Source organism: Lutra lutra, chromosome 1 (assembly GCF_902655055.1).
Source record: "Lutra lutra chromosome 1, mLutLut1.2, whole genome shotgun sequence".
NCBI lineage: Eukaryota > Metazoa > Chordata > Mammalia > Carnivora > Mustelidae > Lutra > Lutra lutra.
The window spans coordinates 219348540-219362015 of record NC_062278.1 but is presented as its reverse complement, the minus strand read 5'-3'; the positions used below and the strand labels follow the sequence as shown (position 1 = coordinate 219362015).

The 13476-nt window shown below is 57.9% G+C and overlaps 1 protein-coding gene across 2 annotated transcripts; it reads left to right on the top strand.

The window, feature by feature from the left end:
* The first annotated feature begins 739 nt into the window (after nucleotides 1-739).
* Nucleotides 740-4870, top strand: LOC125088418 (neurturin). Of its 2 annotated transcripts, none has more exons than XM_047709574.1 (2): nucleotides 740-1732; nucleotides 4274-4870. In XM_047709574.1, exons 1-2 carry the CDS (start codon nucleotides 1543-1545, stop codon nucleotides 4696-4698), a joined length of 615 nt encoding a protein of 204 aa, XP_047565530.1. In that variant the 5' UTR covers nucleotides 740-1542; the 3' UTR covers nucleotides 4699-4870. The 2 variants fall into 2 exon arrangements, with proteins under 2 accessions (XP_047565530.1, XP_047565541.1); XM_047709585.1 differs by having other exon boundaries at nucleotides 1422-1711.
* The last annotated feature ends 8606 nt before the right edge of the window (nucleotides 4871-13476 follow it).

The following is a 13476-nucleotide window of genomic DNA, read 5'->3' as shown; positions in this document are numbered from 1 at the left end:
CCCAGCCCCGCGCAGCCCCTGCGTGTGTGTCCCACCCAAGAAGGCAGATTCCAATCCCAGATGCTTTTCTAGCTGTGCCCTTGCCTAAGCCCCTACCTGCTGTGTGCCGCCTTTCCCCAGCTGTAAGTGGAGCTCACCATGCCTCCTTGGTGGGCTCAGCTCCGGCTCTGGTACACAGCCGGCGCTTAATACAAGTGCCCTGCTACTGTCCAGCGGCTGTAGGTCTCGGGCCAGCGATTCCGTGGGGCGGAGGTGCCGGGTTGGGAGGGGGCGGGGAGAGGCAGTTCCAGACCCAGGGAGCCCAGCCTGCCCTTGAGGGGTCCAGGCCAGACTGAAATGCAAATCGCACGCAAATGCCGGCTCCGCGCATGGGAGCCTGAGCCGCCCGAGGTGCGCGCGTGGGGGCGCCCGGCACCCCACAGCTGAGCCCTGGCGCTGACCCGCCTCCAGCGCGGCTTTCAACGCTCTGTGTAAATGTTTACACCTGGCGGGCCTCCAGGCCCCGCGCGAGCCGCCACCAGGCTGCCAGGCCTGGGAATGTAAACCCGCGTTGGGGGCTGCCCAGAGGCGGGGAGAAGTTCTAGTCCGGCTGGGCGGGAATGCGCATGCCTCAGGAAACACCTACTGTGTGCACTCAGGGTGCCGGGGCTAGGAGGTCCCAGCACTGAGTCATCCGTGAAACACTGCAGGAAGGATGGGGCCACTGGGGGTGCACACCTCCTCCAACTCGGAGCTGGGGGTGGGAGGAAGGGCGCGGGTAGGAGCAGCCAGAGAAGGCTTCCTGGGGGAGTCGCTGTCCAAGCTGAGACTGAGAGGGGCTTGGGAGTGGGGAGGAGGAGAAGGGAATGTGCTGGGTGGGAGGACGGGCTTGTGCAAAGGCCTGCGGGTGGGTGGGTCGAGTGCAGCTTAGGTCCATGGACACCTGTTCCTGGGCAGTAGTTTCATCTCTGTCTGGAGGGGAAACCCAGGCTCAGAGAGGGGCGGGAGGTACTCCAGAGGACCCCAAGGTCAGGAACACATTTGAGCACATTGTCTTCCCCACGCCCCCCAGTCCCACCGTGGCCTCTGCTGGGAGCACCCTCACCTTCCAGGCTCCCCTCCAGGCTCCCTGGGCTCCAGTCACTCTAGCCTCCTGGCTGCACTGGCCAACTTTGGTCCAGCCTCAGGACCTTTGCACTGGCTGTTCCCGCCTGCCTGAGATGCCATTCTCTTGTGCCTGGCCGACTCCTACCTTTGCTGTTCAAGCCTCAGCTTTCGTCAATGCTCAGCAAAGCACTGTGGCAGCCCCAGATGGGGGCGGTTGCCCTGCTACTCCTGGCACAGTGCCCACCCCTTTCCTGGGCAGCATTTTTCACAAGCTCGTTCAGTGGTTCCTTGATGAGTCGTGTCTATGCTATTACTGATCATTAAGCAGAAGTGGCTGGAAGTCAGGGGCGCCACCGTGTCCCCGGCGCCTGGCCCAGCTCTCTGTTTCCGTTTGTTGCCTGACAGACAGACAGACGGAGGCCGTGGGGCTGACCATCGCGTGCCCACAGGCCGAGGATGCAGCGCTGGAAGGCGGCAGCCTTGGCCTCGGTGCTCTGCAGCTCGGTGCTCTCCATCTGGATGTGTCGGGACGGCCTGCTCCTCAGCCACCGCCTGGGACCCGCACTGACGCCACTACGCCGGCCACCTCGCACCGTGGACGCCCGGATCGCCCGCCTGGCCCAGTGTAAGGGGGTCCCCGACTTAGGTCAGCTGCCCTGATACGGAGGCGGCCATAACGGTGGAACTCTATTTAGGGGCCACAGAGGCTTAATTTAGATGGGGTGGGGAGGGTACAAATCCCCCCAAGGTCCTGGCAGCGGTAGTGGTGGAGGGGTTGCTGGGAGCTGAGGGTCTCTGGGCTCAGCTGTCAGAAGGAATTAGGTTCTGGTCTTGAGGGACCAGGGGTCCGGATGGAGATTAGACCGGGGCATCCAACCTCTGGGGTGGGGGAGCTCCCATGCGCTGCACGGGATGCAGGTACCGGAAGGCCGGACCCGAGACCCCAAGGACCTGCCCAGTGGACAAGGGCCAAGGGGAGGGGGAAACCCCGAGAGACGTAGAAATGGGGGGAGAAACAGAAACAGAGATGCTCAGAGACAGAGAGACACAGGTTGGGAGAGATGGGCAGGGGAAAATGCCTTGGGGTGGCGATATAGAACCCCCGCCCTTCGAGGGGCGTGGCCTTCACGCCCCCGATTCCCACTCCTCCTTCGGGCCCGCCCACTGCCCCGCCCACCGGACGGAGTGGGGGGTGGTAGGGCCTGGGTCCAGACCTCCTGTGAGTGCGCACGTGTCCACGCGGCCGCCACGCCGGGGCCGAGGTGTGGGCGCGGTCGCGGCGCGTGCATGGTGCCCGCGGGGTTGCATCGCGTGCGGTTCGTGGGCAAGTCCGCGCCCGCCCTGTCGGCCCACACAATCCTCCTTTCTTGTCCTTACAATGGACAAGGGCGGCCTCAGGCACGGGCTCCACTTCCGCCCTCCGCTTATTCCCGTGGGCAGCAAAGTCCTTCCAAAGACCCTGAGTTCCAGAGACGCGGGTGAGGCCCCCAAAACCTAGCGCTTAGAGCCTGGTGCGGCAACACCGACGGTGGGATCTCGGGCACCCACCGGGAAGGCTCTCGGCCCCTGGGCGGGGGTTGCCCACCCGGCAGCCTGTTCCTGGGCGCAGTCCTACTAAGGGAAGAGAGTGGACGCTGACCCCCCAGAATCCCACTGAGCCCCCAGAATCCCTCTGAGCCCGATGCGCGGGTGGTGGAATTGCAGGCTTGGGGCGGTGGGAGCGCGGGGTGGGGCTCGGGTGGGGGGAGCTATTGCTCATCTCATCTCTGTGTGTTCAGACCCTGTGCCGGTGGCCAGGCCTGCTGGAGGGAGGCAGGGACACATAGACCAAGAGAGCTTTCACTGTTTATCTGAAATGCAAATTTAACTGGGCATCTGTACTTTATCTGGCAACCTTCTCCGCCCCGCCCCCCCCGCCCCCGCAAAAACTGTGTGGATGTATACCTGAGGGGCGGGCACGCTACATGGTGGAAATTAGGCACCCTAAGATAGATAGGCTCCAACCTAACCCCAGAGCAGACGCCACCGGCCACCCCAGTCCTCCCCCAGGGCTTCAAGAACTGGAAACATGCTCAATTGATTCCCCACTTTCCGCTGCCCCAGCCTCAGCCAGATCGGAACTCTCCGAGCTCCTTGAGCAGACGTGGCAACTGAAGCACAGAGCAGGGCCATCACCTGCCTGAAGTTTTACAGGGCTGGAACTGGCAGAGCAAGGCTCACAATTGGGGTCTGTCTGCTTCCCGACACCCCCTGCGGAAACAGACACACCCTCTCCCTAGGGTCTCCCTGCAAGCCATTTCCTTGGAGAGCCAGGGGTGCGGCAGGCAGGGGATAAAGTCTGGGTGTCCTCTCCCAACCACAAGCATGCCTGCCACCTGCTCAGAGGCTGGGAGTCCCTGCCTGCGGCTCCACTATCAGTGCCACCTGCCATTGGCATGCCTGCGAGGCTCTCCAGAGGACTGGGGCAGCCCAGCCGCCTGGGAAATAAATTTAGGCTCCAGGGCCCTGGGAATCTGTGACTCCGGGCACCTCCCGGCACCGTGGGAGCGCAGAGAACTGGACGCGGGCCAAACTTGGCCACACGAGGGAGGCCGGAAGAAGCCTGGGCTCGTGTCTCTCTCTCTGTCACCTGCTAGTGCTGTGGCCTTGGGCCAGTCTCTGCCCTACTGGATGGCCAGTTGTCTCACCTGTAACGTGGGGGAGGCCGGGATATCCCCTTGCTGCCTCCCCACGCGGTCCTCACACGCAGGACTCGGTGTCTGCACGTTCTGAACAGCCCACCCAGCCCGATGTGGTGCTGTGCATGGAGAAACTGAGTGCCAGCACGCGATGGAGCAGGAGTGGGGGTGGGTGCGGGTGTTGGTGGGGCCCCCACAGAGTGAGCTAGGGACTCATTAACGGCCCAGCGGAAGGGCCGGTGTCCAACACAGGGGCTGGGTCCAGAAAAGGCCGTTGGAAGCATGGGGCCCCTGCCTGGGCTTCTGCACAGGCATCCCGCACGGCCTCCAGACAGGGACCGTTTAGGTGCCATGCTTGCCAAGTGGCCGTGAGCTGACACTTGGCCTTGGGAGGGTGCGCGAAGGCCCCCGGGTGCCGGCAACGGCGTGTTTTCCGAGGGGAAGGGCGACGGTCGGAGCTCTCCCCCAGCCACCCACCGACCCACCCCGCTCTGTGTCTCTCCTCGCAGATCGTGCGCTGCTGCAGGGCGCCCCGGACGCGGTGGAGCTGCGCCAGCTGACGCCCTGGGCCGGCAGGTCCCCGCGTCCGCACCGTCGGGCGGGGGCCCGGCGGAGGCGCGCGCGCGCGCGATCGGGGGCGCGGCCGTGCGGGCTGCGCGAGCTCGAAGTGCGCGTGAGCGAGCTGGGCTTGGGCTACGCGTCGGACGAGACGGTGCTGTTCCGCTACTGCGCAGGCGCCTGCGAGGCGGCCGCGCGCGTGTACGACCTGGGGCTGCGGCGGCTCCGCCAGCGGAGGCGCGTCCGGCGGGAGCGGGTGCGCGCGCAGCCCTGCTGCCGCCCGACGGCCTACGAGGACGAGGTGTCCTTCCTGGACGCGCACAGCCGCTACCACACGGTCCACGAGCTGTCGGCGCGCGAGTGTGCCTGTGTCTGAGCCTACCTCACCGGGACCGGCCGGACGGCGGCCCCCCCTCTACCCCTGCGCGGCGGCGCCCCCACCCACCCCGCCTGGCCAGGCCCGCGGCGACGGACTGCGCGTGCGCAGCAGGTGCCGTCCAGGCCTCCGGACTGTCCAGTTACTGCACCGAGATAAAGTGTGGAAAATGGAGCTCGGTTGTGATTCCGCGTTCCGGGGGAGCCCACGTGTCGGAGGCACACGAGCCTGAGTGGGGTGGGGCGCGGCGCCAGCTCCACTGGGCAGAGGGGGACGGGCCAGGTACCGCCTGCTTGGCGTACAGAAGGTTCTTTCCCTGCGGTAACGCCAAGGAAAGTGGTGTGAGTGGGAACAACGTCGACGGGAGCCGTCCATCCCACTTGCCTTTAGGTCCCAGTGTCCCTTCCGACGTGTCCCGCTTCCACCACCCCCAAAGGTGAGCTTCTGAATGGGAGGAGGGAGCCGAATGGCAGATGAGGAGCCTGAGGTCTTGGTGGACCCAGGCCTCCCTTCCCCAGAGGGCCTCCTTAGGCCCCGTCTACCCGCACGGAGCCACAGTCTCCTTTCACCAGCTAAAAATATATGTGCGCTGTCCATCTCCCTGTGGGGATAGGTCTGGGGCAGGCGCCAGCCCTGTCCAGCCCCAAAGCGGCGCCTGCTAGGGCAGAGCCCCATCCCCAAGGACCTAGGTCCTGGGCCTATTAAAGCCCTGGCCCGAGCCGCTCCTGAGGGGATTTACGATGTGTCCTCGCAGAGGACAGAAAAAGCGGTGTCACCTTGGTGCTTGGCAGGCCCGGGACAGCGTGGAGGATTGGGTTCCCAGACTTTGGGGAGGGGTCTGCACATCCCAGGGTCGGAGGTAGGTCCCGCTGGGGAACCCCACACCCTGGAGACCAGTGGGCATGGACCCTCCCGTCCTGCACCTGGAGTGGGGTTCTGGAGGGCACAAGCCCCTCCCACCCCAGACAGCTTCCTGAGCACATGGTCCCCTCTTTTCTTCCCTCACCCCAACTCCAGGGAGGCTCCCAGGAAAAGAGCCCTTTCTCTCCTTCACTCTTCTCCTAGACTGCCCTCTCCCCTCTTTCCCACACATCTGATATTAGGGCCGCCATCTAAACACCATGACCCAGCCCAGGCCCCCTCCTGAAGCTGGAGGGCCCCGTCAGAAGCTGCCTCGGGAAGGATCACCCAGCCGAACGGGAACATCCCCTGTTCCCTGCTACTTGGTCCCCTGCTGCAGCTGGAGACACTCGAGGCAGCTACCAGGCAGGACTTCCAGGCAGTCCTGAGAGCAGGGCTTGGCCGAGGGGTGGTCTGTTTGGTAGGAAGTTTCAGGGCTGAGACTGTCTGTGGTCTCCGCCCACCCCAAGCCCCCACCGAACACCCCCACCCTCCCTTCACCTCCATCCCCCGTCTTCTGAGGTTTTGGGTGGTGGACCCCTCCTCCTTTTGGGCTGAGTCGGCTCAGCTGTGGCAGAGAGGCTGGGGTCCCCACTGCTTGGGTCAGAAGCCAAGCCTCAGTTTCCCCATCCCAGATGGCCCTGAGCCACAGAGGCGGAAGTTCCCTCAGCCCAGTGTACACGGTGGGAAATTTTACCTTGGAGCCCAGGTCTGTGGCCCCTGAAGCCTGTCTGCCTCCGTGTGTGTGTGTGTGTGTGTGTGTGTGTGTGTGTGTGTGTGTTGAGGTTGTGTGTGTGTGTACCCTCTCATGGCCCCCTGGGACTTCCTTGTCTCCTGCTGAGTTCCAACATCCCAACCATGGGGCTCTGGCCAGCCCCCCAGAGCATTGGAGAGAGACTCAGCTGCCCCCACAGATGCCCGGGGCTGGGGTTGTCCGCATTCCACACACACGTGCGCGCACACACACACACACACATGCACACCCAGCGCAGAGAGTGGTACCTACATGGTGCTTAGGAGATCTGATCACACGTGGACACATGGCCCAGATGCTTCCACAGTTGAAATCACACAGGAGGAGGGACACCCTCAGTGTCCCCTCTCATGTGTAAGACTGGGGGGGGTCTGGTATTCGGCCACACCCAGTGGGATCTCTCCCCAGTGGCCTCACTCCAAGCACACCACCCCCCCACCCCGCCATGGTCAGCCCTGGTCACACACACTTTCTGGTCTACATGTGCTCAGCGCCGCAATCTTTCCCCTCCCCGTCCTTCAGGGGCCAGTCCCTGCCCTTCCTCCACTCTTGTCCCACCCCTGCCCCCCATGGGTCCCCAGACAGTCTGGTCCCCACTCCCACCCACTGTGGGGCTTGACCTCCAGGGTTTTACCACCTCTTGGCATTGGCACCCAGGCCGTTCTTGGCTTTGGGGGCCTTCCTGGGCCTGTGGGCTGTGAACAGCGTCCCTGGCCCCCTCCCACCGGATGCTCTCAGCCCACCTCCTGCTGTGCCAAGCACAAGCCTCCTGAGCCTTTGCTGAGTGTGCCTGGGCAGGCAGAGGCGCCTGGGGTGCGAGCCGCTGCTCTCAAATGAGGGAGAAGACAGCGATTTTCCCGGGAGCATTCCCATGTGGAGAACGGAGCCAGTGTTGCCCAACTGCGTACCCCGCGGGCGGCTGGCGACAGCAAGGATAACCCGTCACCAGTGAGCGGGACCCCAAGGCCAGTTCTCCCCGGGGAGTCTTAGCGGGTGAGGGGTGCAGCAGGTGAGGCCCCCGTTCAGAGGGGCTCCTCGCAATGAGTCCCAGGGAGGCTAGGTGACTGGTTTCAGATCCCCAGCAGGCGAGGTCCCCAACAGCTGACGCCCCCGGCAGGTAAGACCCCCCTGGAGGTGAGGCCCCTGGAGGCAAGGTCCCTTGGAGCTGCTCTTCTGGAGCTGAGGTGCCCGGTAGATGATGTCCCCGCTCAGGGAGGTCCCTAGCGGTCACGCGCCCGGCAGCGTGGTCCTGGCAGGTGCGTCTGGAGCAGTCCACGGTCCAGTCCGGCCAGCCCACGTGAGCCAGGAGGCTCTGCTGGGCGCCGTCTGGTTGGGGGCCTCCCGTTGCTGCCACCAGCCAGCTTTGCAGAACGTCAGGGCGGAGCTGAAGGTTTTAGGCCTCAAGGTCTCTTGATGTCGGGGTTGTGATTTGAGCCCCATGTTGGGTTCAGAGATGACTTAAAAATAAAGTCTTTAAATAAAAAGAAAGATCAGGGATGCCTGGATGGCTCAGTCGGTTAAGCATCTGCCTTCCGCTCAGGTCAGGATCCCCGGACCCTGGGATGCTGTATTTGGTTCCTGGCTCAGTGGGGCGTCTGCTTTCCCCTCTGCCTTCTGCTCCCCTGCTTGTGCTCTCTCTCCCTCTCCCTGACAAAGAAAAAATAAATAAAGAAAGAAAGAAAGAAAGAAAAGAAAGAAAGAAAGAAAGATCAAACAACACCGAAAGCAACCTCAGATAGTCAATTCAATGATTGGAAACCTGGAAGTATATATGGAACGTCCCAGATGTGCAAATATGCCTCTTCGACTGTCCATCTTCTGGAGTTAAATACTGATCAAGGATCGAGGATGGAAACTGAGCGTCCAGACTCTCGGCACACCCAGTGTAAAAGACTCACCGGATTTCCAAGGCACAGGATCAGAGAGAGAATGTAAATATCTCAGTAATTTTCATATTGATTACACATGGAAATCATACTAGTTAGGGTCTATTGGGTTGAGGACAAGACAGTCTTTTTAAAATTAATTCCGCCATATTATTTTTACATTTTTGAAAATGTGGCTACTAGAAAAGTATTACATACATGTGTGGCTCTGTCGAAAGCCTGTCGTGCGGATTGGTGGAGTCTGCGGGTCTTGATTTCAGAATTGTGGGTTTGAGCCCCATGCTGGGTGTAGAGATTACTTTTTTTTGAAAAATTTATCTATTTATTTGACAGAGAGAGAGATCACAAGCAGGCAGAGAGGCAGGCAGAGGGAGGGGGGAAGCAGGCTCTCCCCTGAGCAGAGAGCCCGATGCGGGGCTCGATCCCAGGACCCTGAGATCATGACCTGAGCCGAAGGCAGAGGCTTAACCCACTGAGCCACCCAGGTGCCCAGATTACTTTATTTAAAAAAAATATTTTATTTACTTATTTGAGAGAGAGAGAGCATGAGTGAAGGGAGGGGCAGAGGGAGAGGGAGCAGGAGACTACTAGCTGAGCAGGGAGCCTGATGGGGGGTGGATCCCAGACCCCTGGGATCATGACCTGAGCTGAAGACAGAGGCTTAACTGACGGAGCCTCCCATGTGCCCCTAGAGATTACTTTAAAAAATAAAATCTTAGGGCACCTGGAGGGCTCAGTCAGCTAGGTATTCATCTCTCTTTTTGTTTTTTGTTTTTTTAAAGATTTTATTTATTTATTTGACACAAAGAGAGAGAGAGAGAGATCACAAGTAGGCAGAGAGGCAGGTGCAGAGAGAGGGGGAAGCAGGCTCCCTGCTAAGCAGAAAGTCAATGCGGGACTTGATCCCAGGACCCTGAGATCATAACCTGAGCCAAAGGCAGAGGCTTAACCCTCTGAGCCACCCAGGCGCCCCAGTATCCATGTCTTGATTTCAGCTCAGGTCATGATCTCAGCATTGTGAGGCCGAGTCCCTTTGGGGCTTCCTGTTCGGCGTATCTGCTTGGGATTCTCTCTCTCCCTCTTCCTCTGCTTGCTCTGTCCCACCCCCGCCCCCGACCCCGCTCGCACTCACTTGCTCCCTCTCAAAAAAATAAGTAAAAAAAAAAATTAAAAAAAATTTTTTTGTTTTCTTTTTCAAAGGATTTTCTTTATTATTTAGAGAGAAAGAGCAGAAGCAGGGGGAGTGGCAGGCGGAGAGAGATGCAGAAGCAGGTTCCAGCAGAGCAGGAGGAGCCCGATGTGGGGCTCGATTCCAGGACCCCGGTGCCATGACCTGAGCCGAAGGCTGCTTAACCAACTGAGCCACCCAGGCACTCCCTCCCCAAAAGTATGTGCTGCTCTAGAATGTCTAAGAAAGGAAAACTGGTGAGCATCACAATTTAAAATGCCCATACCCCCTGGCCACAGGGATTGGCCCAGATGCCACAGATGTGCCTAGCAGGGCATTTGGGACAAGTTACACATGTCTGCCATGGTGGGACTGGTTAAACTGGGATGTCTTGCTACATTAAGATACTGGGCAGCTCGCAGAATGAATAAAGCCCTGCATCAGCACAGATCCTCAGTGGAGACCTGGGTTTCCCAGGAGCCTGTGAGTTTAGTATCGAAACAGAGATGTGTGCCATGTAAAGTGGACCTGGGGTCCTAAGGAGTTCACAGCAAAAAATATAAAATATCCCAGACTGACCTTTCTCTATCTGTTACGTATTGAGACGATGTTTTGGGTGTATTGGGTAAAATAAAATATATTATTAGAATTAACTTTTCTGGTATCTTTCTATTTTTTTAAAAGATTTTATTTATTTATTTGAGAGAGAGAGAGAGAATGGGAGAGAGAGAGAGAGAACATGAGAGGAGAGAGGTCAGCGGGAGAAGCAGGCTTCCCGCTGAGCAGGGAGCCTGATGCAGGACTCGATCCCAGGACTCCAGGATCATGACCTGAACCGAAGGCAGTTGCTTAACCAACTGAGCCACCCAGGTGCCCCCATCTTACTATTTTTTTTTATTTTTAAAGATTTTTATTTATTTATTTGACAGAAAGAGATCACAAGTAGATGGAGAGGCAGGCAGAGAGAGAGAGAGGGAAGCAGGATCTCTGCCGAGCAGAGAACCCGATGTGGGACTCGATCCCAGGACCCTGAGATCATGACCTGAGCCGAAGGCAGCGGCCTAACCCACTGAGCCACCCAGGCGCCCCATCCCATCTTACTATTTTTAATACAGTTGCTAGAACAGTGAAAATCACATATGGGGGAAAACAGTGTGGCTGCTTCTCAGAAACACGGACCTCGAGTTAGCGTTGTACGCAGATTCCCTGATATCTGTCAAAAGGAACTGAAAGTAGCAACTCAATTACTTGTGCACCTGTATTCAGAACAGCACGATTCCCAACCACCAAAATTCGCAAGCAGCCCGGACCCTCACTGAGGCACGAGTGCATTGACAGAATGTTGTCCACATTCTGTCCACACACGCTGGAGTATTATTATCATTATTAGAAGGAAGGACATTCTGACACTGGTGACAGTAAGATGAACCTGGAGGGCGTTGGCTCAGGGAGAGAAGCCAGACACACGTTCTAGGATTCCACGTCTGAGAAACATCTAGAAAAGGTAAATTTGGAGGGATGGAAAGTAGATTAAAGATCACCAGGGGCCTGAGAGGGTGGAACGGGAACTGGGAGTTTCTGCTCCTGGGAACAGAGCTTCTAGTTGGGGTGACGAAGACGTCTTGGAAATAGTGGGGTTGGTCACACGCCATCGCAAATGCTCTCAATACCGCCGAATGGCACCCTTGACTATGGGTAAAATGGCAAATTGCCCGTCATATGTATTTTGCTACAGGTTCTAAAATGATGCAACATTTTTACTTAATTATTTTATTTTATTTATTTTCGTAGGTTTCAGAAACGTCACCAGTGGCCAGCAGGCTCGTGCCACTGGGCTGAGCTGGCCAAGCTGCCAGGGCGGAGGGCGGCAACCAGCAGGTGGCCTTGAATGACGGAGAGGAGCGGAACGCAGAATCACGTGTTGGTGCCAACACTTCTGGAAGGAGACCCAACAGATAGACCTTCCAGGAGATACCCCCTGGCAGGAGTGGGAAGGGGCTGAAAGTTGACCATTTGCTACTTTTGCCTCAGGGCTTGGTGGCCGGGCACAAAAGGTTAATACATAGAAATGTAATAAAGTGAATATAGTCCGTGCTTTTCCGTAGGGGCTCTGGGTTTACAGCCGCCCCTCCTAGGGGCCAGGAGATCCTTGCCAGTGACCTTGAAAAGCACAGATTTAGGGGGGCAGGGTGTTCCTATCCAAATTGAACCCAAGATTTTTTTTTCCCCTAAAAACAGAATGAAAAGTGTTGTTGCGCTGGGATGCTGCAAAGATCGGAATAATAATAATTAAAAAAAAGACAGATACTGGGGCTCCTGGGTGGCTCAGTGGGTTAAGGGTCTGCCTCCAGCTCAGGTCACGATCTCAGGGTCCTGCTCAATGGAATCTGCTTCTCCCTCTTCCTCTGCCCCTCCCCCTGCTCACAAGGGTGCACACGCTCTCTCTCTTTAAAAAAATAAAGTAAATAAAATAAAATGTGACATTTAAGGGGCACCTGGGTGGCTCAGTGTGTTGGGTGTCTGCCTTCCGCTCAGTTCATGATCTTAGGGTCCTGGGATCAAGCCCCACATTGGGCTCCCTGCTCAGCGGGGAGTCTGCTTTTTCTTCTCCCTTCCCCCACCCCAGGCATGCTTTTCTCTCTCTCTCTCATTCACTCTCTCTCACAAGTAAATAAGTAAAATCTTTTTAAATATATTTTTTAAAATTTTTATTTATTTGTCAGAGAGAGAGCACCCAGGCAGGCAGAGTGGCAGGCGAAGGCAGAGGGAGAAGCAGGCTCCCCGCCGAGCAGGGAGCCCTACATGGGAGTCGATCCCAGGACACTGGATCACAACCTGAGCCGAAGGCAGCTGCCTAACCGACTGAGCCACTCAGGCGTCCCCGTAAAATCTGAAAGAAAGAAAGAAAGTAAGAAAGAAAGACACTAGGGGTGCCTGGGTGGTTCAGTAGGTTGAAGCCTCTGTCCTCGGCTCAGGTCATGATCTCAGGGTCCTGGGATCCAGCCCCGTGTTGGGCTCTCTGCTCAGCGGGGAACCTGCTTCTCTGCCTGCCTCTCTGCCTACTTGTGATCTCTGTCTGTCAAATAAATAAATAAAATCTTAAAAAAAAAAAAAAAGAAAGAAAGACACGAAACCCTAACCCAACACAAAATCTCCCTGTATTGCAAGTCCTTTTCCCATCGGATGGGTTGGAGAGAGTCCAAGGTCAAGAACTCTGAAGGGCTCTGGGCTGCTGATGGAGGCCAGGGCCGTGGGGGCTCGCACCCCACTCCACCTGGGCCCCACTGGACCCAGAAAGGCTCCAGGACGGCAGTCATGAGGCCTTGTCTAGGGGGCATCCACTGCATCCTGGGAGTGGGTAAATTTGCCTTCAGGAGGCCTTACCTGGGGGAGGGTGGCATGTGGGGTAGCCAGCAGTTGGCCAGCAGGTTTAGGATGGAGGCACAGGTTTCTCAGGGTATGGATTAGACCACACCAGGGAGGAGAAGGAAATGGCCTGATCGAGGGCTCATGGCTCAGTCCAACCCCCACACCTGCCATCAGGTGACCCAGGTGTCCGCTCCCAGCAGCCAGACCATCACCAAAAAGCCACCTGTGGGAGCCCCTGCCCCGTCTCTGCTGTGATATAATGATTTATAAGGAGTACGCGCGTATTTCATCATTCAAATCCCCCAAATCTATTTCTCGGATGTGTTCAATCTTCATCCATCGTTCCCGGAAAGGTTTCAGAACCCTAAACATGAAACCGGTGCCTTGTCCACCAAGGTTACTTTTGGACCCACCCAAGGCTGGGGGTAGGTTGCCGGGAAGTTGAACCCGCCCATGACTGGTGTGTAAGTCAATCACGCCTATGCGGGAACCCCAGACAGACCAGGTGCTCAGAGCTTCCGGGCTGGTGAGCAGGTGGCCAGAGTTGTTGGCTGGAAAGGTGAGGAGGCCCATCCTTTGCCCTGCACCTCTCTCCATCTGGCTGTTGATTCGCATCCTTCATTATGTCCTTTAAAAATCTGGTAAAGGTAAGCGTTTGCCTGAGTTCTGTGACCCACCCCAGCCAAGTCGTGAAACCCAAG

Excerpts from the sequence above, each read along its gene's own strand:
- LOC125088418 (XM_047709574.1), top strand. The coding sequence starts at position 1,543 with ATGCAGCGCTGGAAGGCGGCAGCCTTGGCCTCGGTGCTCTGCAGCTCG. Across the intron at positions 1,733-4,273 it reads TAAGGGGGTCCCCGACTTAG|ATCGTGCGCTGCTGCAGGGC; the intron begins GTCAGCTGCCCT and ends CTCTCCTCGCAG.